At 46.1% G+C, this 25727-nt stretch overlaps 4 protein-coding genes across 4 annotated transcripts; 2 read left to right on the top strand and 2 right to left on the bottom strand.

The window, feature by feature from the left end:
* Positions 1-953: 953 nt before the first annotated feature.
* EDC3 (enhancer of mRNA decapping) lies at positions 954-4813 on the bottom strand. The gene is made up of 2 exons (XM_024469241.1): positions 3969-4813; positions 954-3908 (listed from the first exon to the last, which is right to left on the bottom strand). The coding sequence occupies exons 1-2, from the start codon at positions 4084-4086 to the stop codon at positions 1885-1887; spliced, it is 2142 nt and encodes a 713-aa protein (XP_024323140.1). The 5' UTR covers positions 4087-4813; the 3' UTR covers positions 954-1884.
* Positions 4814-4970: 157 nt separating this feature from the next.
* VC83_05622 (uncharacterized protein) lies at positions 4971-6962 on the bottom strand (the record flags this gene model as incomplete). Its single annotated transcript, XM_024469240.1, has 2 exons — positions 6171-6962; positions 4971-6095 (listed from the first exon to the last, which is right to left on the bottom strand). The coding sequence occupies exons 1-2, from the start codon at positions 6438-6440 to the stop codon at positions 4971-4973; spliced, it is 1395 nt and encodes a 464-aa protein (XP_024323139.1). The 5' UTR covers positions 6441-6962.
* A 1685-nt stretch (positions 6963-8647) lies between these two features.
* On the top strand, positions 8648-9799 carry VC83_05621 (uncharacterized protein; the record flags this gene model as incomplete). Its single annotated transcript, XM_024469239.1, has 4 exons — positions 8648-8886; positions 8936-9257; positions 9319-9458; positions 9514-9799. The coding sequence occupies 4 exons, from the start codon at positions 8648-8650 to the stop codon at positions 9797-9799; spliced, it is 987 nt and encodes a 328-aa protein (XP_024323142.1).
* A 4427-nt stretch (positions 9800-14226) lies between these two features.
* Positions 14227-15378, top strand: VC83_05620 (uncharacterized protein; the record flags this gene model as incomplete). Its single annotated transcript, XM_024469238.1, has 5 exons — positions 14227-14465; positions 14515-14836; positions 14898-15037; positions 15092-15105; positions 15167-15378. The coding sequence occupies 5 exons, from the start codon at positions 14227-14229 to the stop codon at positions 15376-15378; spliced, it is 927 nt and encodes a 308-aa protein (XP_024323141.1).
* Between the last annotated feature and the right edge of the window lie 10349 nt (positions 15379-25727).

Here is a 25727-nt window from a genome sequence, read left to right as displayed (position 1 = left end):
ACAGAAGCAATACTACTCAACGATTGCTGCAAACTCTTCTACTACATCTGTTTATGCTACATACATCACGGCATATCATTTGGACACTCATTGAACAAGTTATTAAGAAAATCTCCTCCTTAAGGGGGTGGGCCAATACTACCACATGGCATATCTCTACCAACTAGAGGCCTGGGAACATGAACGATAGCTCTAAAAGCTTCTACAACCCTCTATGATTCATTACACGTCATCGCTCCTTAGTTACCCACAAGATTGGTTAAGTTATGACATAATTTATCTATAGGTACTCTGACCTTGGACCTCCTTTTCACTTCCTATAGGCTAGGAACCCAAGAGATGGTTCTATGGGATTCTCTTACGTTCACTACATGATTAGCAAGCTAGTTGTGGGTCGCACTTGATTTCTAATACATTTACCAAGCCTGGTTACTCATGGAAAGTCATGGAAAATGAGAGAACTACACTCCTTTGGCATAAATAGGATTGCCCTTTCCTTAAGAAAGGGCAAGCAGGCAATACAGTAAATAGACTATCACATACCTCCACGTCTTTTACAAGCTTCCAAGCATTCATCTTGTTACTCCTTGTTTCTGAAAAGTCAGTGAGGTGTTAACCTCTGACTTACCCCTGAGTTCCCAGACTCAACATTTGTTGCAACTTGTCTGAACCACTTCACTACATCACACACCTGATTGCTGCGTTGTGGAATAGTCTAAGCTACAACCCTTTGGCTCTGTTTCCTAAGACAGTGTGTTGTCTTAGTAGAATCATCCCTTCCTTGGGTGGCTAGATTCTCACATCTGGTGCACCCACCATTACAGTTAGCTTGCTATCCGCATAGCAAGCCAGGCTGATTGCTAGATGCCATAAGGGTCAGCTTCTATAGTTATTATAGAGTAATATACAGTATTCACCTATTTCAGCATAGGATGTTTCAAATTGTTGATTATGGCTAAATACATACGATACACTACTAATTTACTAGGCTAGAAATGGCTCCGTCACAGTGTGACGGTCCCTTTTCCTATTTGGGCACGTGGGGCCGGAGTGGGCACCTTGGCATTAGGTACGCCTTACCAAATATGCAGCCCTTAAGAGGTTGACAAAACTGTCGCCGTGTGAGAACCTGCTGTGGCAAATAAGCTTCTGCAATAGACAAAACCAAGGCTAAGAAAGCAAAGCAACCGTCGCCGAGGAGCCTAAAGGGATGGCCTCAACCTCACGACGACGATGACGGGACCCGACCCCGGCGCAGATGCTACGGTACGTTCGAAAGAAACTGGCTATATACTACGATGCGATCGCATCCGGAAACAGTCCCCTTCTCCGCGCGCTTCGAGCCCACCGCCCGCAAGCGCAGCCTGCGGTCGTTCTCCTTGGATGAGGCGACGTATAAGGAAGTGGTCAGCTGGAGCGTGTAAAGGAGTTGAGGGCGTACGAGACAGTGTTGAGGGAGCTTGATTATTATACCCGGAAGAATGAGCTCTATACGCAACGACAAGAGGCTAATTCATTGGTACGACGGGCCCGACAGGAAATTGATGCTGCTGCCCGCTTGTAGGCAGCCGCACGGCTGACGATTCTGCTACGGGGGCGATGAAGGGGCATCATGTTGTAAATGGGCTGGCCAAAAGATGATAATCGCTCCACGTGCAAAAAATCTGGATATAAAGTCTTAACTTCATTCAGCATATCTACTTCATTGTGCCTACGTCCCAGCTCTTCTTTCAAAAGAGCAACACCAACTAGCTATCAAAAAACTCCAAGCCCAATGCAAAGCGACCCCTCCCCAGCCCGCGTGATCCCCATACTCCTTAACCAGAGCTATGCTAGCCATTTTCGCTTTCCAAACGCCTTGCAATGTCCCCATCCCTCCCCCACCTAATCCGTCCCCTTCTGGAACCTCATACCCAGCACCCACGTCCCCTCAAACTCCACCCCCCTCCTCATCCTCATCCCACTCTTCTTCCACACATTCTTCGCAATCCCCACATCCACCACCCACAGCCCCCACGCCTCTGTCTCCCCATCGCTCGTCCCAAACCCCACCTTCATCGCCTCCAAGAGTCCCGTCTTCGGTACCCCGAGACTAACAACGAGGGATGCCTGGATCCACAGCTCGCGGCCGTCAATCTGCATCGGCAACCCGGTGCCGGGGTCCAGACCAGTCGGGACATCCAGCGCCAACACCGCCGCCTTCGAGCGATTAGCCCACTCAATCAACTCAAACGCCGTAGCCTGATCCCCCGTCCTCAGCTCCTCAAAACTGATAGTCAACCCCAGCAATCCGTCGATGATGAGTTCCACAGGCACGGCGGTGGATTTGAGGTAGTCCATGAGTTCGATCTTGGTGAACACCTTTCCGCCGAAGGAGCGGAAGACTTTGAGTTGCCGCCGCACCCCGTCAAGGAGCTCGGGTTCGCGCTCTAGCCCGAGGACGCAGACGGCGACGGTGGTGCCGTGGTTGCGGAGGTGGCGGCCGGCCGCGATGGCGCGGATGCCGGATTTGCTGTTCCCGGCGTATATGACGACGTAAGGGAGTGTATTAGCCTTCCTCTGCGTCCTATGGCGAGTACCCCCCAAGTTCAGAGTCGATAACGCGACTTCCGCGATTCCGCGCGCGGCATTCTCGGTCATCATATCCTCAGTAAGTCCGAGCTCACTATTCGCGATATTCTCAAGATTGAGCATCTGCAGCGCCGACGCGACTTCGACCTGGCGATCGGCGGGGACGAGGTAGAATGAGGATTTCGTAGTTGCATGCGGAGGCGAGGAGGGAGGGGCGCGGGATTTCGCGCGGGGTGCTGACATGGACTGTCGAGACTGCGAGTGCAGCGACGATGTCTCCTTCTTCGACATCGGCATGCGCAGCCGCGACTCCGCGCGACGGGACGTGCGGCCACTGCCCGACCCGCGCTGGCTGACGCCCATATTCTCCGCATCCTCACTATCGCCCGCCTCGCTATTCCACGCGGGGGCAACGCGCCCAATATGATCAAGCACATTCTCCGACGGATGCAGGTTCCTCCCCCCCATCGTTCCCAATTTCGGGATCCTATTATGCCCAACCAATCGATCCTCATCCGCCGTCACATCATCCGCTCTAATCCCCTCAAAGACCGTGCGCTTATCGAATTTCGACAGGCTGGCTTCGAAATCAAAGTCCCCCATGTCCTGCACATCCGTAGCGTCCTCGGTGGCCCAGCCATTATCATATCCCTTCCCCCCACGCCCCCTCGCCGCCTTCTTCAGCGTCGCAAAAGGCTGGAATGACGGGTTCGGCTCCAGCAATGGCGTCTGTCTCCATCCCTTCGAGCGATTCGTATCGGTAACAGGCGTAACAGCAGGGAACCCCTCATCGCCATCCGTCCCATCGGCCGCCTTCCCCCTGCGTGCCCCCTTCGCGCCTCGCCCGCGGCGCCGCTTATTATGTCGTTCCTTCGCCGCCACCTCCGCATCGGCGGCATCCTCATTCTCATTCCCCAATTCCAGGTTCCCCATCGGGTCAACCAGGATCGCGGCGGGTGTAACCGAGCGCTCTTGTTGTGCGACCTTGATGGCGGACGAGTTGCGGGACATATGCACCGGCTGAGCGGGGTAAGGGGGAATGGTGGTGGTGGTGGGTTTGCTAGAGTCGAGTTCGGGTGTGAAGACTTGGGGGGGGGTGGGGATTGGTGTTATTGCTGGGGGGCGTGAGAGGGATGGTCGGCCGACGCTGACGATTGCTGGGTCTTCGAAGCTGGATTGCTTGATTCTGGAGATTGACTGCGCTTGTGGGTGTGCAGCAGCGGCTTGGATAGCTGGGTTGGGCGCTGCATTCTCGTTGCCTGCTTCAGCTAGGTCTTTGATGTGACTGGCTTGGATCGTGATTTCTGTGATGTATTTGCCATTGCTCGGGCAGTAAACTAGAAAGGCAGTTAGCTTGACCGCAGCATAGTTTTATCTCCACAGAATCGCAAACATACCATCCGACAACGTCAAAGATTGTCCAGCGACAACACTCGACACCCTCCCCCTCAACTGCGCATCCAGCGGTGAACTGAGCGTCACCAGCATCGTCAAGCCCACAAACTGTTCCGCCATGTCTACGTCGTCCTTTGTATCCCGACCCTTCCGTCCTTCCGTCCTTCCGTCCTCGAGCACAAGCTCAACCCCTCGTATCTCTTCCCTTTCCCACAAATCCCGTCCTTTTCCAACTCAAAACCGACCGGAAGGCAACAACAACAACAACAACAACAAATCACACCGTCCCAGCGTCATGAAGTGTCCCTTATCTTTGTAAAGTGTCGTGTGTCAGGTGCGTGAAACCTAGATGTGTCAACGGAAACGATTATTCATGAGAAACAGGCAGTGGTGCTGCACTAGAGCGGTGCGGCCAAGGGACTTATGGCGCTAGTGTGGATCGGGTGTGGTGCAGCCTTGCGCGCCTAGAGCCTGGGTGGCTGGCCAAAACTCACTCACGAACTTGTTATAGATGGGGGAAACAGTGAAGGTCCCGCCCAAGGAAGGATCATAAGCTCCATCCCATCTCCGTCACAATGCAGTGCTGTGGGGTGCCGGGTGCCCCGTAGATATCCCCGGCCCATCACCCATGGACAGAGAGGATGAGTGGAGGGGATCCGGAATGTTCTTGAGCGTTCATGAGATCTCATATCCGGGGAAGTCGGGGTGTGTGATGAATACCTCGCAGTAGGTTAGTCGGTGAGAAAGGGGGGTTCAAATGGAGACGGGCCGTCAGAGAAGGAACTCAGATAGTCAAACATAAAAATGATCTTTAATTTTCCATAACCTCGTTAAAACCTCATTCATGACCGGCATTACCGGCATTACCCCCCCCCTCCATTCAAACCACCCCCACCCCCCGACCATCTCAGCTCAGTCTTCCCAAAAAAGAAAAAGAAACTGGCATTCAAGTCGGCCGGTCGGGGCCAAACTTTTCCCAAAACCCCATCATTACTCATCATCAATCAACAATACACATAATACACCCCCGTTCCACCCCCCCTCTCAAACCCCCGCACCCCCAACCACGCCCCCCCACTCCCCACACTCCCCTCCCTCCTCCTCACCAACAAACTCTTAAACCCCCCCAACGCCAAATCCAACCCCTCCTCACTCCTCGCACAAAACCGATAACTCCTCTCCTCCGTAATAACCTGCAGACAATTCCTCTTCGTGCGGCTCACAGGGTCGATTTCCACTACATTAATGATATTCCCCAGCTCCAATATCAGCAGGGGGGCGTACTCGTTCTCGTCTTTGTAGAGGGCGAAGGTGCGCGCGCGAAGGACGCACCAGAGGTCTTTCCATTGTCGGACGCCCGATTTGGATTTCAGGTACAACAGGTGGCCTTGCCAGATCACCCGTTCCGGGTCGGCGTCGGGGGTGAGGTTGAGGCTGCTGAGTTGGCTGCCGTTGCGGGCGCCGATTATGGGACGTTGTTGCTGCTGTTGCTGCTGTTGCAACCCTGGCACAACAGCAGCGGAGGCGGACGATTCCCCAATCTCGGGAATGGAGACCCGCGAGGAGCCTGCGGCTTTGGGGCGGAGAGAGGGGTTAAAGTGCGTCTCTACGTCGGAGAAATCAGAGTGCGACGCTGGTTCCGTGCCGGAGTACTCGAAGTGCGAAGGGCGCCTTGCGATCTTCGGATCCAGAGGCGGGGGATGGACTGGTCTGACGCGCGCGGGCGAGGGTTCAGGGGATGAAGAGCCGCGGTGTGTTTCAAGCGGTGCGTCGCGGAGTGCCGCCGCCGTGCGTTTGCGCATCTCAGCATCAAGGCCAGCGTAGTTGTGCGTAGTATTCGTAGTCGGGGACGCGAGGAACATCTCCTCCTCCTCTTCCTCGATGCGCGCCTCGCGTCGGATCAGGTCGACCCATTCCGCCGCGTCGGACTTGGAGAGGGCCTCGAGGTGGTAGTTGCGGGAGGGGGAGAAGAGGCCGAAGACGTTGTGGCGCTTATGTTTGGGGTCTTTGAGGAAGGCGACGGCGGTGAGGTCGGAGAGGAGGATTTTGTGGCGCAGCTTGGCTTCCTCTTGGTCTTTGTAGATGGATATGGAGGTTGGGCGGAGGACGAGGTAGATTGATTTCCATGACTGGAGGAGAGGGTTAGCTAGATGTCAGGAGGGGGCCTGGGTCTGGGCCCGGGGGGCGTATGCTCGCTCGCTCACCTTTGTCTTGCGCGTCCGCTTGCGCACGTAGCCGCTCTTGAGCACGCGATCGAACTCGTAGCTACCGTTCTCTGTGACGACAGACGAAGAGAAAGCGTCGGGTGCCATCACGCTATTGCGCACCTTAGTCGCCGGCGCCGGCGCCGGCACCGAGACAGCCAACGGCGACGGCTTGGCCTGGCTCTTGGACGGACCTGCGGGTGTTCGCGGCGGGATCATCTGCGGCTGTGCCACCGCCGTCGAGGCAGCTGTGGCGCGTGCCTTGTCCATTTTCGGGGTTTGGGAAAGAAGAAACTAGGTATTATGTATTATATATCAGATAGGGAATGCGAGGTGCGGTCGTTCGGCGGCTCTGGGTTCTGTCGAGCAGAGAAGCTGGGGGGTTGGGTTGGCGGTCATCTAAGGTCGGGAGGCTGGTGAGGAGAGCGTGGCGACAGTCATTAAACCTTTCCAGCCACCGGATGGATCGATGGGGGGAGGTGAGGGAAGTCGCGAACACGGGGTTTGTTTTGTCTCAATGATGCGGCAGAGACATGGCGATCAGCAGGCGAGAGTGACGGTAGTGGAGGTGTGCGGAAGATGGATTGTGAGGTTGCAGTTCGTGGTTGGCACTATGCGCATTGACGTAGCACCGGCTCAACAACAGGTCAGTTCAGGCCTTTGAATAATAATGTTGGAAGAAGAAGTTATAGTGGCCATGAAACGAGCAGCTTGGTACTGCTGGAGAGATCGAGTAGTAGGGTTTCGGCGGCGAAGACGGAGGGGTTTCAAGGAGGCAGGGACGAACTTTACTGACGCCGTGGTGACGCCGCCGTGGTGGATCGTAGCCAGGAAGGCAAGGGTGTTCTCGGCAATCTTAGCAAGGTTTCTCCGGCTCCGTATATAGCCATTTTACTGTGACGCATGCCACGTGACTCCCCGCCCATCTTATCTAATGCGGGGTTATCAACCGACTCCGACTATAAACAGAGAATATTCCCAGCAAAAGATTTTTATTTTTCCCCTGCCTCTGCCTCTGCCTCTGCCTCTGCCAAATCTTAGCATTTCGTTCTTTTACGCCAAGGGAATATATCTCCGATGAAATAATTCACGGTATTTCCTGTCACATACGCGCTCTTGGCGTTTTTCCTTTGCTATTAGTAGGCTGCGCACTGGGTACTCATGAGTCGAGTAGTAGAATTTCTACTCACCCAGCTGAGTTACTCACTCATATCCCGAGTATTGTTGAATGAGGATTACTCACTTGCCGGGTACCTAGTATAGGTCTTGGCAACCCAGTTATATCACGTGTTTGATTAGTCATTGAAAAGGGGGTGTGATCGTGACTTCACATTGATATCGATATCGTAAAACGCCATAACTCAATAACTCCATTCCCATGTCGTTGATATCCTATTCCACACTATAACCTTTGCCTTTAGGTACCAGGTTACCAGAAGGTTGCCAGAACTTATCTAACCTTCATTCCTGGGTGAGAGACATTTCCATCGATTAAGCCTACAGCTCCATGATTAAACATCATATCCCGCAAACGCCGAACCAATACCATATCCTTTGCCTGAATTGTCACTCTCTTCGCATGAATAGCAAGGAGATTTGTCACTATAACTGTTAGTATGTCCCTGTCACTATGTTCAAGTATCATACTCTCAAATTCTCGAATGAGGAAGCATTCGGCAGCTTCCTGGAGAGCTAGGATAGCAGATTGCTGGAAGCGAAGATTGGACTTGAAGTCTTGTGCGATTTCCCTAACAAGACGCTGGAATGAGAGCTTTGGAATAATCAGGCGAGTATCAAGTTGCTGTCTTCTGATATCGCGGAGAGCCTTGGTGCCTATATGTTTATTAGAGAGTTCTGGTAATCCTCTGGTAATCCTCTTACCAGACTTTGCACGGCGCATGGCCTTCTGAGCATGATTGTTGCAAGCTTGAGATGAGCGAACTGGAGCTTTTCTTGCTGTGCGCACAGCCTTTTCCTTTCCCTTTCCCTTTCCACCAAGCCTAGAGCCAGCCTGTAATCCAAGTGGCATCCTTGGTGCTGTGCCGCCAGTTGATCTCCTAGCAGTTTGCTTAATACGAGCCATTTGCTAACATTAAGATGAGTTAGTGAAGTATACACAAGACAAAGAAGTAGATCAAAAGATATATGTACTTACAGTGAGTTTGTAGCAAGGATGTTGTAGAAAGAGTAAAGAAAGAGGTAAAGGTTGAAAGGTATGTGTTTTATTTGAAGGTACGCGTTGTAGTGTTGTTTAGAACAGTAATTATTTGCAGGTGAATATTCCTTGACGAATATAATTGTTTGCAACTTTAAAAAAACAACAACCTTACAACCAACCACCTTCCTTGGTTACGTTCCGATCTACACATTCTTCTTCTCTTTTGCGCTTTACCTCTTCACTAGGACCTCAAGTAAGTTTATTATCTTGATTCTACAGTCAGAACTTCTGATGATCTTCTGCTAATCACGTGTTTAGCATGGCGAAACGCAAGGCACCTGAAGAACTCTCCACTAATTTGAATACTATCAAAGCTCGCAACCGCGTCTCCAACCTTACTGAAGATGAGAAGGCTGTTCATTTAGCACTCAAGGCTGACCATGGCGATCTGAGCTACTACTTAAAGAAGTTATACAAGTCTGCAAAGTATATCGCTGCCTCTGCTGAAGACAAGACACGTCTACAGAATGAATTGAAGGTTGAGCGTATTCGTGTTCGGTAAGTTCCTTCTGGTAATCTCTGGTAGCCTTAATCTAACTATAAACAGGACTGAAAAGGGCACCCATGCATCTTGCATTGCGAATCAGAAAGTCAAGAATACTAGCGCCCCTTCTTCTTCTCCACAAGCCCCACCATCTACTCCGCCACAACTTCTGTCTGAGCTTGCTGCATTTGAGGGTATCACCAGTATCCCAATCGATGACGATCATAACAGCGAATGGGAGGATACTGAGGTTGAAGACGATTTAGAGTTGGAGCTTATGTTACGGCGCGACGATATTTTAAATGACGAGGCTGTTCTACCAGATGAGCTTTCTGATGAAGAGATCGCTAGCATCCAGGCTCTCTTAACTCAAGCACGCATTGATGTTGGTACCTCATAGTCTGGTAATCTTCTGGTAATCTTCTGGTAATACTAACGGTTGATAGGCCCATGAAGAGTCCAATTTCCGCAAGTGGCAACATTTCTGGGATAGCTGTATCCGCTCATATACGAGAAAGGCTGGAAAGCTGAGAAAGAAGCCTGAGCATCTCTTTGAATATATGCCATGGATTGATGTAGAAGAAGGGTACGTCTCTGATCATTCTAGCAATCTTCTAGAGATACTAATTGTTTTATTATAGCACTTTTCACAACGTTATCCCACCACATAAATATTTCTGTTTGTACGAGCAGGCAGTTTGGACAAACTTTACAGCTTGGAAGTTTGGAAAGTGGGCCCAATTACCAGGACCTGCGCAGTGGTACCCAAAGTCTTACAATCTTGTCGACAACGGATGGTTACAAGTCTCCACTCATAGTTCTAGCTTCAAAGAGGCGTTCTTACTTGTCTACTCTAAGAAATTTGATAAGGAAAAGTGGGCTAAGGTATCAGCTGCACAGGATATGTTGTTTCTGGAGTTAGAGTAGAGGAGAGAAATGGAGTATTTGATTTTCCGACGCGAATAGGGGCTATAGAGATTTAAGTATTTCATCGTAGCCAGACTTCTGGTAATCTTCTGATAATCAAACAATTTGCTACTTGCCAAATGTCATCGCAATATTCAGAGTTGTTTGACTCTGACAATCCTATTTCTAATATATTCTCAGACTCTCTTCCCTCTTCTCAACGACTACCTTCATTAAATCAAATCCCTGCGGGCCTCGAATATACTGGCAAATTAAACCAATTCATCAAATGGACTAAGGATACACACGATGTATTCATTGAGTGGTGGAAGCTATCACGATGGTATGAACAACACTCAGATCATACTACAAAACTCCTTACGAAGATTGCATGGGATTCAACCAACCGGAGTTCTCAATACTGGAGAATTTATCACCAAGGAGCAGACCGGCTTTCTGGAGAACCATGTGTCATTTGTACCTATTGTTCGAAGGCCCTTACGCATCCTGCAATCAAGTCTGCTGGCCCAAAGTCTATGGCAACACATCTTGCATCAGACATTTGCAAAAAGAAGTCACGGATGGGTAAGGATAGTCTCTATCAAATGCGAATCAATCAGATGCGACCTCAACAGGTAAGGATTACCAGATTATTACCAGAATTATATAGGCTAATATCTATAATAGGATCATATTCTCACACAAGAGGCATTTTACGAACAAGTTCTATACACAGTTATCTCAACTCATAGCTCGTTCCGCTCAGTCGAGGATCCTGAATGAAAAGGCTTGCTATCTTACAGAATCCTCACTATCCACTACCCTCAGCAACAACTATTCGAAAACCTCTTAACAACAAAGCTCACACAAATCGAAGAAGAGATGCTACAAGATGTTGTTCCTGGTTCAAAGATTGCATTATCGCTCGACTGTTGGTCAAGTGTTACTCGACTTTCATTTATGGGTGTTATTGCATCATTTATCGACCGTCATTGGAAAATGCAAGAGGTCTTGATTGGGTTTGAACCTATATATACAGAGCATACTGGTGCTGAGTTATGTGGAATACTTGAAAAAGTTATCACAAGGCAGCATTTAGAAGGACGAATTATATCCATTACGACTGATAATGCGTCAAACAACACTTCAATGATGAGAGATGTGGAAATAATGCTTGATAGTATTGCAGACAACGAGCATTTCATTGGAGGAAAAGTACAACACATACCCTGCCTAGCTCACGTTATTCAACTTGCCCTTAGTGCTCTCCTTGGTCGAATCCGGATTACGCCAACAAATCAAGAGATCTTAATGAACTGGGAAGAAGAGAATCAGATGGAGGGCCTTGCAAAGTTGCAGAAGGACAAGGGTATTGGATTTACACTTGGAAAGGTATATATTCTCTTGTTAGTTCTGGTAAACTTCTGGTAGTCTTTTCTAATATCTCATAGCTCCGGAAGCTCACTATCTTTGTTAATTCAAGTCAAACTCGAAGGAACAGGTTTATGACTTTGCAAAAGGCAAACATGAACCGGGGTCAATCATCTCAGAGGCTTCTTCGACTTATTCAAGATGTATCAACTCGATGGGATTCGACATGCCATATGCTTCTGCGAGCACAGCAACTCAAGTCAACAATCAATCAATATACTCGAGGCGATCATGGTGCTCACATGTTCAGACTTAGCGAGCTAGAATGGAAGCACATCGAATACATCATTGATCTTACAAGGCCATTCAACTTCTTTACAACAAACATTGGATCGTCAGCCGGACCTACTGTCTGCTATACACTTGGAGTATATCAAAAACTCTTATCAACGCTTGAAGGAACTCGGCACCGGCTACGGCATAAGACATATCCATGGGCAGCAAAGATGACTTTAGCAATCGATGCTGCAGAGAAGAAGATTAGGAAGTATTATAACAAGCTATACACAAATACTGGATCTATCTTCGCATTTGCTAGTATCTTAAATCCTAGTGTGAAGCTCTCACACTTTAACAAAAAGGTTTGCAAGCTTGACTTTTCAATACGAAATTGGGAGACAGAGTTTGAACAACAGTTTAGGACTCTTTATAAAGAGCAGTACTCTACAGTGCGAGTTGCGAGTCAATCAGGATTACGAGATGCAGATATGGATCCATTAGCCTTAGTATTGCAGCAAAGTCAGACATTAAATGGGACTCGGGGCCAGCGAGAGGAATATGTGAATGAGGCTGATCTCTATCTTGATGCTCGTAAGTTTCTGGTAATCTTCTGATAATCTTATTCTAACTTGTATAGCACATATCTACACAAAGATATTGCTATTTTGGCAACAAAAGGAAGAGCAATTTCCTGGTCTATCAGCAATGGCTCGTGATATACTTTGTATTCCTGCTGCTGAGTCTGGAGTTGAGCGAGTCTTTAGTGCCGCAAGGGACGTATGTGGCCACCGACGTGGTCAACTTAATCCTGAGACGATTAAGAGTATTATGCTTATATATTACTCTCGACAATACAAGAATCGTCAAGGTCATCGTGACAAGCTTGCAGATATGATGGACGTCGTTGATATGACTGAGGAGCAAGTCGAAGAAGAGTATGAGGCACAACGACAACGGATGTGCAATTCTATCGAGTTACAATATATCAGCGATGAAGAAGAACCACGATCAAATACACATATCCGAGAGACATATTCAAAGGTACAATATCCTCCGTTTAATCCTCAGCGGCCACAGCAACAGCAAGACTTATCACAAGCTGCACATGAAGAACGACAAATGCGCTACCAACAAGGTGAAGAAAGAGATAGGGCTGACCGTCTTAACGAGACCTTATACGACATCCCAGATGACGATATCCCAGATAATGAAGATATAAGAGAAGATGGTAATAATGAGGAGCCTATACTTCCAACTATTCATGACGATGAAGATAAGGATATGCCGTCCTCGCCACCAACGCCTATCCAACGCCCTCGGAAGACTGGAAGAGATCTACTTGATATCTTTCAAGCTACTCGTCAAGACCCTATAAATACTTTAGGTATTAGTAGGTCTGGCCGGCCTCATCAAGCAAGGTGGAAAGATGTTCTTGAGCATATATAATATAGTGTTCTGATTAGGCTGCGCACTGGGTACTCATGAGTCGAGTAGTAGAATTTCTACTCACCCAGCTGAGTTACTCACTCATATCCCGAGTATTGTTGAATGAGGATTACTCACTTGCCGGGTACCTAGTATAGGTCTTGGCAACCCAGTTATATCACGTGTTTGATTAGTCATTGAAAAGGGGGTGTGATCGTGACTTCACATTGATATCGATATCGTAAAACGCCATAACTCAATAACTCCATTCCCATGTCGTTGATATCCTATTCCACACTATAACCTTTGCCTTTAGGTACCAGGTTACCAGAAGGTTGCCAGAACTTATCTAACCTTCATTCCTGGGTGAGAGACATTTCCATCGATTAAGCCTACAGCTCCATGATTAAACATCATATCCCGCAAACGCCGAACCAATACCATATCCTTTGCCTGAATTGTCACTCTCTTCGCATGAATAGCAAGGAGATTTGTCACTATAACTGTTAGTATGTCCCTGTCACTATGTTCAAGTATCATACTCTCAAATTCTCGAATGAGGAAGCATTCGGCAGCTTCCTGGAGAGCTAGGATAGCAGATTGCTGGAAGCGAAGATTGGACTTGAAGTCTTGTGCGATTTCCCTAACAAGACGCTGGAATGAGAGCTTTGGAATAATCAGGCGAGTATCAAGTTGCTGTCTTCTGATATCGCGGAGAGCCTTGGTGCCTATATGTTTATTAGAGAGTTCTGGTAATCCTCTGGTAATCCTCTTACCAGACTTTGCACGGCGCATGGCCTTCTGAGCATGATTGTTGCAAGCTTGAGATGAGCGAACTGGAGCTTTTCTTGCTGTGCGCACAGCCTTTTCCTTTCCCTTTCCCTTTCCACCAAGCCTAGAGCCAGCCTGTAATCCAAGTGGCATCCTTGGTGCTGTGCCGCCAGTTGATCTCCTAGCAGTTTGCTTAATACGAGCCATTTGCTAACATTAAGATGAGTTAGTGAAGTATACACAAGACAAAGAAGTAGATCAAAAAGATATATGTACTTACAGTGAGTTTGTAGCAAGGATGTTGTAGAAAGAGTAAAGAAAGAGGTAGAGGTTGAAAGGTATGTGTTTTATTTGAAGGTACGCGTTGTAGTGTTGTTTAGAACAGTAATTATTTGCAGGTGAATATTCCTTGACGAATATAATTGTTTGCAACTTTAAAAAAACAACAACCTTACAACCAACCACCTTCCTTGGTTACGTTCCGATCTACACATTCTTCTTCTCTTTTGCGCTTTACCTCTTCACTAGGACCTCAAGTAAGTTTATTATCTTGATTCTACAGTCAGAACTTCTGATGATCTTCTGCTAATCACGTGTTTAGCATGGCGAAACGCAAGGCACCTGAAGAACTCTCCACTAATTTGAATACTATCAAAGCTCGCAACCGCGTCTCCAACCTTACTGAAGATGAGAAGGCTGTTCATTTAGCACTCAAGGCTGACCATGGCGATCTGAGCTACTACTTAAAGAAGTTATACAAGTCTGCAAAGTATATCGCTGCCTCTGCTGAAGACAAGACACGTCTACAGAATGAATTGAAGGTTGAGCGTATTCGTGTTCGGTAAGTTCCTTCTGGTAATCTCTGGTAGCCTTAATCTAACTATAAACAGGACTGAAAAGGGCACCCATGCATCTTGCATTGCGAATCAGAAAGTCAAGAATACTAGCGCCCCTTCTTCTTCTCCACAAGCCCCACCATCTACTCCGCCACAACTTCTGTCTGAGCTTGCTGCATTTGAGGGTATCACCAGTATCCCAATCGATGACGATCATAACAGCGAATGGGAGGATACTGAGGTTGAAGACGATTTAGAGTTGGAGCTTATGTTACGGCGCGACGATATTTTAAATGACGAGGCTGTTCTACCAGATGAGCTTTCTGATGAAGAGATCGCTAGCATCCAGGCTCTCTTAACTCAAGCACGCATTGATGTTGGTACCTCATAGTCTGGTAATCTTCTGGTAATCTTCTGGTAATACTAACGGTTGATAGGCCCATGAAGAGTCCAATTTCCGCAAGTGGCAACATTTCTGGGATAGCTGTATCCGCTCATATACGAGAAAGGCTGGAAAGCTGAGAAAGAAGCCTGAGCATCTCTTTGAATATATGCCATGGATTGATGTAGAAGAAGGGTACGTCTCTGATCATTCTAGCAATCTTCTAGAGATACTAATTGTTTATTATAGCACTTTTTCACAACGTTATCCCACCACATAAATATTTCTGTTTGTACGAGCAGGCAGTTTGGACAAACTTTACAGCTTGGAAGTTTGGAAAGTGGGCCCAATTACCAGGACCTGCGCAGTGGTACCCAAAGTCTTACAATCTTGTCGACAACGGATGGTTACAAGTCTCCACTCATAGTTCTAGCTTCAAAGAGGCGTTCTTACTTGTCTACTCTAAGAAATTTGATAAGGAAAAGTGGGCTAAGGTATCAGCTGCACAGGATATGTTGTTTCTGGAGTTAGAGTAGAGGAGAGAAATGGAGTATTTGATTTTCCGACGCGAATAGGGGCTATAGAGATTTAAGTATTTCATCGTAGCCAGACTTCTGGTAATCTTCTGATAATCAAACAATTTGCTACTTGCCAAATGTCATCGCAATATTCAGAGTTGTTTTGACTCTGACAATCCTATTTCTAATATATTCTCAGACTCTCTTCCCTCTTCTCAACGACTACTTCATTAAATCAAATCCCTGCGGGCCTCGAATATACTGGCAAATTAAACCCAATTCATCAAATGGACTAAGGATACACACGATGTATTCATTGAGTGGTGGAAGCTATCACGATGGTATGAACAACACTCAGATCATACTAGAAATTTCTTACGAAGATTGCATGGGATTCAACCAACCGGAGTTCTCAATACTGGAGAATTTATCACCAAGGAGCAGACCGGCTTTCTGGAGAACCATGTGTCATTTGTACCTATTGTTCGAAGGCCCTTACGCATCCTGCAATCAAGTCTGCTGGCCCAAAGTCTATGGCAACACATCTTGCATCAGACATTTGCAAAAAGAAGTCACGGATGGGTAAGGATAGTCTCTATCAAATGCGAATCAATCAGATGCGACCTCAACAGGTAAGGATTACCAGATTATTACCAGAATTATATAGGCTAATATCTATAATAGGATCATATTCTCACACAAGAGGCATTTTACGAACAAGTTCTATACACAGTTATCTCAACTCATAGCTCGTTCGCTCAGTCGAGGATCCTGAATGGAAAAGGCTTGCTATCTTACAGAATCCTCACTATCCACTACCCTCAGCAACAACTATTCGAAACCTCTTAACAACAAAGCTCACACAAATCGAAGAAGAGATGCTAACAAGATGTTGTTCCTGGTTCAAAGATTGCATTATCGCTCGACTGTTGGTCAAGTGTTACTCGACTTTCATTTATGGGTGTTATTGCATCATTTATCGACCGTCATTGGAAAATGCAAGAGGTCTTGATTGGGTTTGAACCTATATATACAGAGCATACTGGTGCTGAGTTATGTGGAATACTTGAAAAAGTTATCACAAGGCAGCATTTAGAAGGACGAATTATATCCATTACGACTGATAATGCGTCAAACAACACTTCAATGATGAGAGATGTGGAAATAATGCTTGATAGTATTGCAGACAACGAGCATTTCATTGGAGGAAAAGTACAACACATACCCTGCCTAGCTCACGTTATTCAACTTGCCCTTAGTGCTCTCTTTGGTCGAATCCGGATTACGCCAACAATCAAGAGATCTTAATGAACTGGGAAGAAGAGAATCAGATGGAGGGCCTTGCAAAGTTGCAGAAGGACAAGGGTATTGGATTTACACTTGGAAAGGTATATATTCTCTTGTTAGTTCTGGTAAACTTCTGGTAGTCTTTTCTAATATCTCATAGCTCCGGAAGCTCACTATCTTTGTTAATTCAAGTCAAACTCGAAGGAACAGGTTTATGACTTTGCAAAAGGCAAACATGAACCGGGGTCAATCATCTCAGAGGCTTCTTCGACTTATTCAAGATGTATCAACTCGATGGGATTCGACATGCCATATGCTTCTGCGAGCACAGCAACTCAAGTCAACAATCAATCAATATACTCGAGGCGATCATGGTGCTCACATGTTCAGACTTAGCGAGCTAGAATGGAAGCACATCGAATACATCATTGATCTTACAAGGCCATTCAACTTCTTTACAACAAACATTGGATCGTCAGCCGGACCTACTGTCTGCTATACACTTGGAGTATATCAAAAACTCTTATCAACGCTTGAAGGAACTCGGCACCGGCTACGGCATAAGACATATCCATGGGCAGCAAAGATGACTTTAGCAATCGATGCTGCAGAGAAGAAGATTAGGAAGTATTATAACAAGCTATACACAAATACTGGATCTATCTTCGCATTTGCTAGTATCTTAAATCCTAGTGTGAAGCTCTCACACTTTAACAAAAAAGGTTTGCAAGCTTGACTTTTCAATACGAAATTGGGAGACAGAGTTTGAACAACAGTTTAGGACCTTTATAAAGAGCAGTACTCTACAGTGCGAGTTGCGAGTCAATCAGGATTACGAGATGCAGATATGGATCCATTAGCCTTAGTATTGCAGCAAAGTCAGACATTAAATGGGACTCGGGCCAGCGAGAGGAATATGTGAATGAGGCTGATCTCTATCTTGATGCTCGTAAGTTTCTGGTAATCTTCTGATAATCTTATTCTAACTTGTATAGCACATATCTACACAAGATATTGCTATTTTGGCAACAAAAGGAAGAGCAATTTCCTGGTCTATCAGCAATGGCTCGTGATATACTTTGTATTCCTGCTGCTGAGTCTGGAGTTGAGCGAGTCTTTAGTGCCGCAAGGGACGTATGTGGCACCGACGTGGTCAACTTATCCTGAGACGATTAAGAGATTATGCTTATATATTACTCTCGACAATACAAGAATCGTCAAGGTCATCGTGACAAGCTTGCAGATATGATGGACGTCGTTGATATGACTGAGGAGCAAGTCGAAGAAGAGTATGAGGCACAACGACAACGGATGTGCAATTCTATCGAGTTACAATATATCAGCGATGAAGAAGAACCACGATCAAATACACATATCGAGAGACATATTCAAAGGTACAATATCCTCCGTTTAATCCTCAGCGGCCACAGCAACAGCAAGACTTATCACAAGCTGCACATGAAGAACGACAAATGCGCTACCAACAAGGTGAAGAAAGAGATAGGGCTGACCGTCTTAACGAGACCTTATACGACATCCCAGATGACGATATCCCAGATAATGAAGATATAAGAGAAGATGGTAATAATGAGGAGCCTATACTTCCAACTATTCATGACGATGAAGATAAGGATATGCCGTCCTCGCCACCAACGCCTATCCAACGCCCTCGGAAGACTGGAAGAGATCTACTTGATATCTTTCAAGCTACTCGTCAAGACCCTATAAATACTTTAGGTATTAGTAGGTCTGGCCGGCCTCATCAAGCAAGGTGGAAAGATGTTCTTGAGCATATATAATATAGTGTTCTGATAATCTTCTGATAATCGTGGTACTTAGATAGAGGAATATACGTGATTCGTTCTCACAGCTTATTAGAGATGGTAGAGTGATGCTGATAAATGTAATACTTTAAGTTAACTTACAACTGTAACCATAAAACAGTATTAATCGTATGAGGGACTGTTCACGTAATGCATATATCTTACACGTGACAGCCGAGTACTCACTGGGTTTTTACAGAGTAACTGAGTATTGCCTCACTCACCGAGTCGAGTGAAAGGTTCAGCTACTCACCCAGCTGAGTAACCCACTGAGTGAGTGAGCCGAGTATTGGGCGAGTAGTGCGCAGCCTAGTAATGACCCACACCTCGAGGTCATAGATGCATCCTGGACACTTTCACCTCAAATCCATACAGTATCAATAAAGCACTCATCGCCCATACTGACGCCTTCATGAGTAAGGCAGGGGGTGCGCTTAGCCATAAGCACAAGAATTTCTCGATCCCCAAGCAGCCGCCTCTTTGCCGCCTGCCGTCACGCCGTGCCTACCCAAGCTCCGCTCTTAGGCGGTAGCGCCAACTGCCTTGCTATCACTAAATCTTCCCTTGTACCTGTGCTCTCCTACTAATTACAAGCGGAAAGAAAAACCCCTCGATCCACTTGAAATAAGTTAATTTAGTGCCAAATAAACCCTCACCTGCATTTTCGAGAAAGTTTCCTTACCTGTAACAGTCACGTGGGAAATTATGGCTCTCTTATACTTAATGTCACTCTCTAGCTATATTACTCTCTAGACGCCCTAGCAATCCTGGTTGCAAATTACTCTGCAATGTCATGATACCGTTGCCATTTTTACTATGCACCCACGTGACTCTCAAAGGAAATAGAACTTCTGACAATGGAACTTGCCAAACGGTAGCTCATTCCCAAAGACGCAGAAGACACTACACTACCAACAAAATGACGGTACAAGTAACATGATGGTAGCTCATTCCAAAGGTGCAGAAGACTTTACAGTACCTGGCATTTTACGGTAGCTCATTCCTATCGGTGCAGACAACCATCTTCCGTGCGTGGTAAGTGTGAGACAGATCTTCGGTGGCCTTGCGTTTCAAACCAATGACTCTCTTGGTTGCCTCCGCGTGGAGATTCGCTGCAGATTCATGCATCCTATCATCAATAGCAAGCTCGTCTTCTGCGATTAGGAGGATTGTGTGTGTCCTATTATTGATGACTACCTGAAAGCATTCCGCGGGGCTCATCATTCGCAGATATGTGTTGAAAGCCCTGATTCCTTCCGTCATGTAATCGTTTGTCACGGTTCACCAAGGCATAGGGCGCCAGTTGGGTATTATGAATTAAACTCAATCTAGAGAAGAAAGGAAAGAGAAGAGGAGCACTCGAGCAGTGGCTCGATCTATATACAGCTATTGTGGAGTGAATTCTCTTTAGCGAGACCAGTTCTGAGAATTCACTCCACAACTGAAAACTTCGCTCCAACCCCGGAAAGCTCCCCACACCTCTGAACCCCCACTCGAGCTGCAAGGCGCACTTGATATCGTAACACTACCCCCCCCTACTCCAGAGTTGATCTCCTGATCAAGAAATCCCATTTTCAAAAAAAAACATTGTCTCCAGCTCTCATTTTGGTTTCTGAGGGTATTTTCTGTGATATGCTTGGGTAACTTCTGGAGAATTTTCAAAGCTCTCTGCAGTATACCATGTCTCACTCCGGTGGATAGTTCTTCCAAGCTGCCTTGTAGAAAAGCTTCTTTCGAATAACTTTTGAGTCGAGGATTTCATCCACTTCCCACTCCTCTTCGCCATTGACAATGACTGGAGGCTCTGGCTCCTGTTGCTGCCCTTCGATTGCATCATTCGAGTCAAGTCTTAATAGATTGGCATGAAATACTGGATGAATCTTCATGCTGTTTGGAAGTTTGAGCCGATATGCAACTTGCCCAATTCGCTCTAGAATTTCAAAAGGTCCCACTTGCTTGTGGTCTAGCTTCTTTGATGGCCTCTGTGTCTTTATATTTCGAGTTGAAAGCCATACTCTGTCTCCCACTTGATAGCGTGGTGCAGGTTTCCTTTTCTTGTTCGCGAAATGTTCCATTTTTGCTTGCGAGAGCGTGATTTCATCCTGCAGAAACTCCCAAACCTTTGCCATGGTCTGAGCTATGTTCTTGTGCTCTTGTTTGGCTTCGTGATATGCTTGCTGCTCTGTATCGAAGCTCATTCTTGGTTCATAGCCCTTGTTCACAAAAAACGCACTTGTCTTGGTTGCATCTGATGGCAAACTGTTGGCAGCAAACTCCGCCATGCACAAGTATGAAACCCAATTGTCTTGAAGATAGTTCACATGAGCTCGCAAGTAGCGTTCGAGCTCTGCATTGAATCGCTCAGTCTGTCCATCTGTTTCTGGGTGGAAGGCAGTTGAAAGTTTGGCTGAAATTTTCCAAATTTTGCAGAGCAAACTCCAGACTTCTGCAATGAACTGAGGACCTCTGTCTGATATTATCGAGTTTGGTAGACCATGGTGCTTCCATACATGTCGAAGTAAGAGCTGTGCTGTAGCTTCTGCAGTAGTCCCTTCTTGCCCAGCGAAACACGGAATGAAATGTCTTTCTTTCGTCAACCTGCATGCAACAACCAAGATAGCATTGTTCCCTTCACAGAGTGGTAATCCTGTCACGAAATCCATTGATATATCCATCCATGGTCGACTGTCAATAGGGATTGGTTGTAGAAGTCCATTGTAGGAATCTCGAGATGGTTTCGATCTTCGACAACTATGGCAGTTTTTGATATATCGAATTATTGTTTTGTCCATGTTTGGCCAGTAATAGTGCTGTTTCATGACTCGCAGCATCTTTCCAGCTCCTGGATGTCCCATAGAAGGTTGTTCATGAACTTCTCTCAACAAGTCCACCTGAATGGTTTCTGGCACCCAAACTCGATTTTGATATTCTAGCATGCCGTTTTTGAGTTCGCAATAAGCCAATGCAACCTCTTTGCTTGTTCGATCACCATTCTCAAGCTTCTGTAGTGTAGCCTTGCAGAATTTGTCTTCCAGTTGAGACTTTTGGATTTTCTCAAGAATTGTCATTTCTCTGATATGAGTTTCCACTGGAGCTAGCTGAGCTGTTTGGCCTTGTTCTTTGAGTTTCTGAATGTCTGGATGTAGCCTCGAAGGTGGTAGCAACACCTGAAGCTGTTGCTTTTGTCGATCATCCTCATCATTGCCTTCTGGTCTGTCACCAGGCCTTCGAGTCAAAGCATCTGCTTTTCCATTTTGCTTCCCAGGCCTATAGATGATCTGGAAGTTGTATCGAGAGAGGAATTCAGCCCATCGAGCTTGTCTTCTTGTCAGCTTCTTGGTGGACATGAAGTATTCCAAGCTTTTGTGATCAGACAAGACTTGGACTGGAAAATCTGTCCCTTCAAGTTCTGGTCTCCATGCTTCGAAACATCTGATGATTGCAAGCAATTCCTTGTCATATATCTCGTAATTGCATTCTGCAGGTGCTAGCTTTTTCGAGAAGTATGCCACTGGATGTAGAACCCCTTGATCATCTTTTTGTGACAAGACTCCTGATGAGATGAAGTCTGAGGAATCTGCTTCGACATAGGCTGTCTTGTTTCTATCGAAATGCCTCAAGACAGGAGCTTCTGTGACTGTTTGTTTCAACAGCTCGAATGCAGTTTGGCATGCATGAGTCCATTCGAATATCTGATCCTTTCTGGTAAGGTTCACCAATGGACTCATGATGCTGGAGTAATTTCGGATGAACCTTCGATAGAAATTGCAGAATCCAATGAAAGCTTGCATATCCCTGAGCGATTTTGGAGTTCGCCATTCCAATATAGTAGAAACCTTTGCAGGGTCCATGCGAATGCCATTGACTCCCACGATGAGTCCTAGGAATTTGGTTTCTTGGACGAAAAACTCACATTTTGAGATATCTGCTTGCAGTCCAGCTTCCCGAAGCTTCTGTAGGACTTTCCTTATGTGCTCTGTATGCTCCGCTCGAGTAGCACTGTAGATAAGAATGTCATCCATGTATGCGGTGACGAATTGGTTGAGGTAATCCATGAGGGTTTCCTTCATGTACCTCTGGAATGTTGCTGGACCATTTGTGAGTCCGAAGGGCATGACCTTGTATTTGTAGGATCCAAATCGAGTTCTGAATGTAGTGAGGTCTTCATCTTCTTCTGTCTGCATTCGAATTCGATTGAAGGCATGTCGAATGTCCAGTTTGGTGAGATATTTTGCTCCTATGACTTGGGCCAGCATTTCATCAATGAGTGGTATGGGATATCGATCCTTTTTCGTTATGGCATTTAGCTTCCTGTAGTCAACACAGAATCGAAGACCACCACCTGGCTTTCTCACAAACATAATGGGTGAAGAGTATGGGGCTTTGCTTGCTTCAATGAACCCTTTTGGCAAGTGCTCGAAGTCATATTCTTCGACCAAATCAAGTTCTTCCTTTGACATATTCCAGAGTGGTGCATATCCCAGCTTTGCATCACCTTCGAGTTCAATATGATGGTCTGAAGGTCGATGGGGAGGTAGCTTGTCTGCCGCCAGTTTTGAAAAAACATCCAAAAATTCATGAAATTCCTTCGGAAGGATCAGTCGAGAGTCAATTTCTTCAGTTTTGGTCTTGTTCTTGTGCTCGATTATGTCCTTCATTGATATAGCAAAGACTTGAGCTCCTATTTGCTTCATGAGCATTCGAAATGGTGCTGCGCCAATCATTGCTATGGTGCAAGATTTTGGTTTTTCCACTTTCGGAGCAGGTTCCGGAGGAGGCATTTCTTTGGCTTTCTTCTTTGGCCTTTGTCTTTCGCTTTTAGATATAGGCTCTGTTTCGAGGGCTCGATCTGGTATAGAATGGTTGCAATAATCTCCAGTGAAGAGGACTTGATCATTGATCATATCGAGAACAACTCCATGTTGCTTCATCCAAGCTTTCCCGAGAATGATGGAATGTTTTCCCAGCGAAGTAATGAATAATGGACATAGGCTTTCCACATGCTCTCCCACTTGTAGTCGAGGATATATAGCATGTGTGATAGCAGGGGCAGCCTCTCCATTGAATCCTTCAACTTGTTTTGGCTTCACAAGTTCGACTGGGGCTATCCCTTCGATTTCACATATTCTTTCTGCATCAGCAGCATTAATGAAGTTTCCACCTGTGGCACCAGTATCGATCAATGCATGGACAATAGCTTTGTATTTTCCTATTCTACAAGTAGCTAAGAAAGGGGTGTCCGGATCAAAACTGGATCTCGAGGAAGAAGCTGCAATTCTGGCTGCACTGCCTCTAGTGATGACTTGTCTAGAGGCTATTCGTTTTCCGAATCGATGATAGACTCAGCTGTAGATACCTCATTCACTTGAGCTTTGAGCTTCTGGGGACAGTCTCGAGCTCGATGTCCATTTTGTCGGCATATGAAGCATTTCCCAAGTTTCATGAGCATTTCTTTTGCTGGATCTTGATGCGGTGGTCGATACAGCTTCTGCGTCTTGTTTTGCATGTTCGAATCCATTGTAGGTTGAGGGATTGAAGTTCGAAGTGCCTGGCCCTGATTTTGAGTTTGGCCCATGTTGTTCGAAAATGACTTTGGCTTCCTTTTGTCTTCTTGTTCCTTGATCCGCTGAATGTTCTGGTCGATGAGCATGCATTTCTTTGCAAACTCGTGAAGTGTAGTAGCTCCAACTTCAGCCACTAAGGCTTTCTGCATCTGTTGGTTGACTTTGAAGCGCAAGTCATCCAGCAAAGTTTCTTCAGAGTAATCAAGCTCTGTCGTGAGCCTTTGGAACTCAGCCCAGAACACTGCAAAGGTGTTGTTTCTCTGATACAGCTTTCGATACTCAGTTTGAGCTGTGTGCCTTCGATCGGGATCACTGAAGACTTTTTCCAAAAGTTCGAGAATTTCTTCTGCTGTCTGCAATTTGTTTGTAGAGTTTGGTGGAAGCCTTGGATTGACATGTTGAACTGCCAGTCCTTCCAGTCGACTCTGAATTGTAATGGTGGGTGCACCAGATGTGAGAATCTAGCCACCCAAGGAAGGGATGAATTTACTAAGACAACACACTGTCTTAGAAAACAGAGCCAAAGGGTCGTAGCTTAGACTATTCCACAACGCAGCAATCAGGTGTGTGATGTAGTGAAGTGGTTCAGACAAGTTGCAACAAATGTTGAGTCTGGGAACTCAGGGGTAAGTCAGAGGTTAACACCTCACTGACTTTTCAGAAACAAGGAGTAACAAGATGAATGCTTGGAAGCTTGGAAAAGACGTGGAAGTATGTGATAGTCGATTTACTGTATTGTCTGCTTGCCCTTTCTTAAGGAAAGGGCAATCCTATTTATGCTAAAGGAGTGTAGTTCTCTCATTTTCCAAGACTTTCCATGATTACCAGGCTTGGTAACTGTAGTCGACGTAAGAGAATCCCATAGAACCATCTCTTAGGTTCGTAGCCTATAGGAAGTAAAAGGAGGTCCAAGGTCAGAGTACCCCTATAGACAAATTATGTCATAGACAAATTATGTCATAACTTAACCAATCTTGTGGGTAACTAAAGAGCGATGACATGTAATGAATTATAGAGGTTCGTAGGAGCTTTTAGAGCTATCGTTCATGCTCCTAGGCCTCTAGTTGGTAGAGATATGTCATGTGGTAGTATGAGTGATGTCATGTAATGAATCATAGAGGGTTGTAGAGATATGCTATGTGGTAATATCGGCCCAGTAACTAAGGAGCGATGACGTGTAATGAATCATAGATGGTTGTAGCAATCGTTGAGTAGTATTGCTCTTGTTGTTGGTGTGATAAGCCAAAATATGTATAGTGACTTGTAGGTTTGAGGAGGAGATTTCCAAGTTTGCTCTTGAGTTTGATAGCAAACTGAGTGCAACGAATGTCAGTATGACACATCTGTGAGGATTGGAGGGTCTGGAATCCGAGCTGACAGTCGACTGTGAGAGTGGTGTCCTGGTTCATTCTTCAGAGCTTGTTGGGTTTGCTTTTCAAGATATTTCTGAATTGTTTGTTGCTCTGTGATTTGTTGCTCGTTGCTCTGGATCAGTTCCTGTAACTGGAGAATGGCATCATCCTTTTCAGCCAGTATCGAATTTGAGTCCTCTGCTAGGGCCAAATAGTCCCGAAGAATGTTCTTGTGCAAAGTCCATGCCATTTTCTGGTTGGCGACAGATAGTTTCTGGAATTCGTCAAAGGTTTCAACATTCCATTCAGCCTTTTCATGTCGATTTGCAAGTATAGATTCA

This window comes from Pseudogymnoascus destructans (assembly GCF_001641265.1).
Source record: "Pseudogymnoascus destructans isolate 20631-21 unplaced genomic scaffold scaffold_14, whole genome shotgun sequence".
Lineage (NCBI taxonomy): Eukaryota > Fungi > Ascomycota > Leotiomycetes > Thelebolales > Thelebolaceae > Pseudogymnoascus > Pseudogymnoascus destructans.
This window is presented reverse-complemented; position numbering and strand designations above follow the sequence as displayed.

Bases quoted from the DNA above. Each gene is read 5' to 3' on its own strand.
- EDC3 (XM_024469241.1), bottom strand. From the start codon at position 4,086: ATGGCGGAACAGTTTGTGGGCTTGACGATGCTGGTGACGCTCAGTTCA. The intron at 3,909-3,968 runs GTATGTTTGCGA...CTGCCTTTCTAG, and splicing joins ATCTTTGACGTTGTCGGATG to TTTACTGCCCGAGCAATGGC.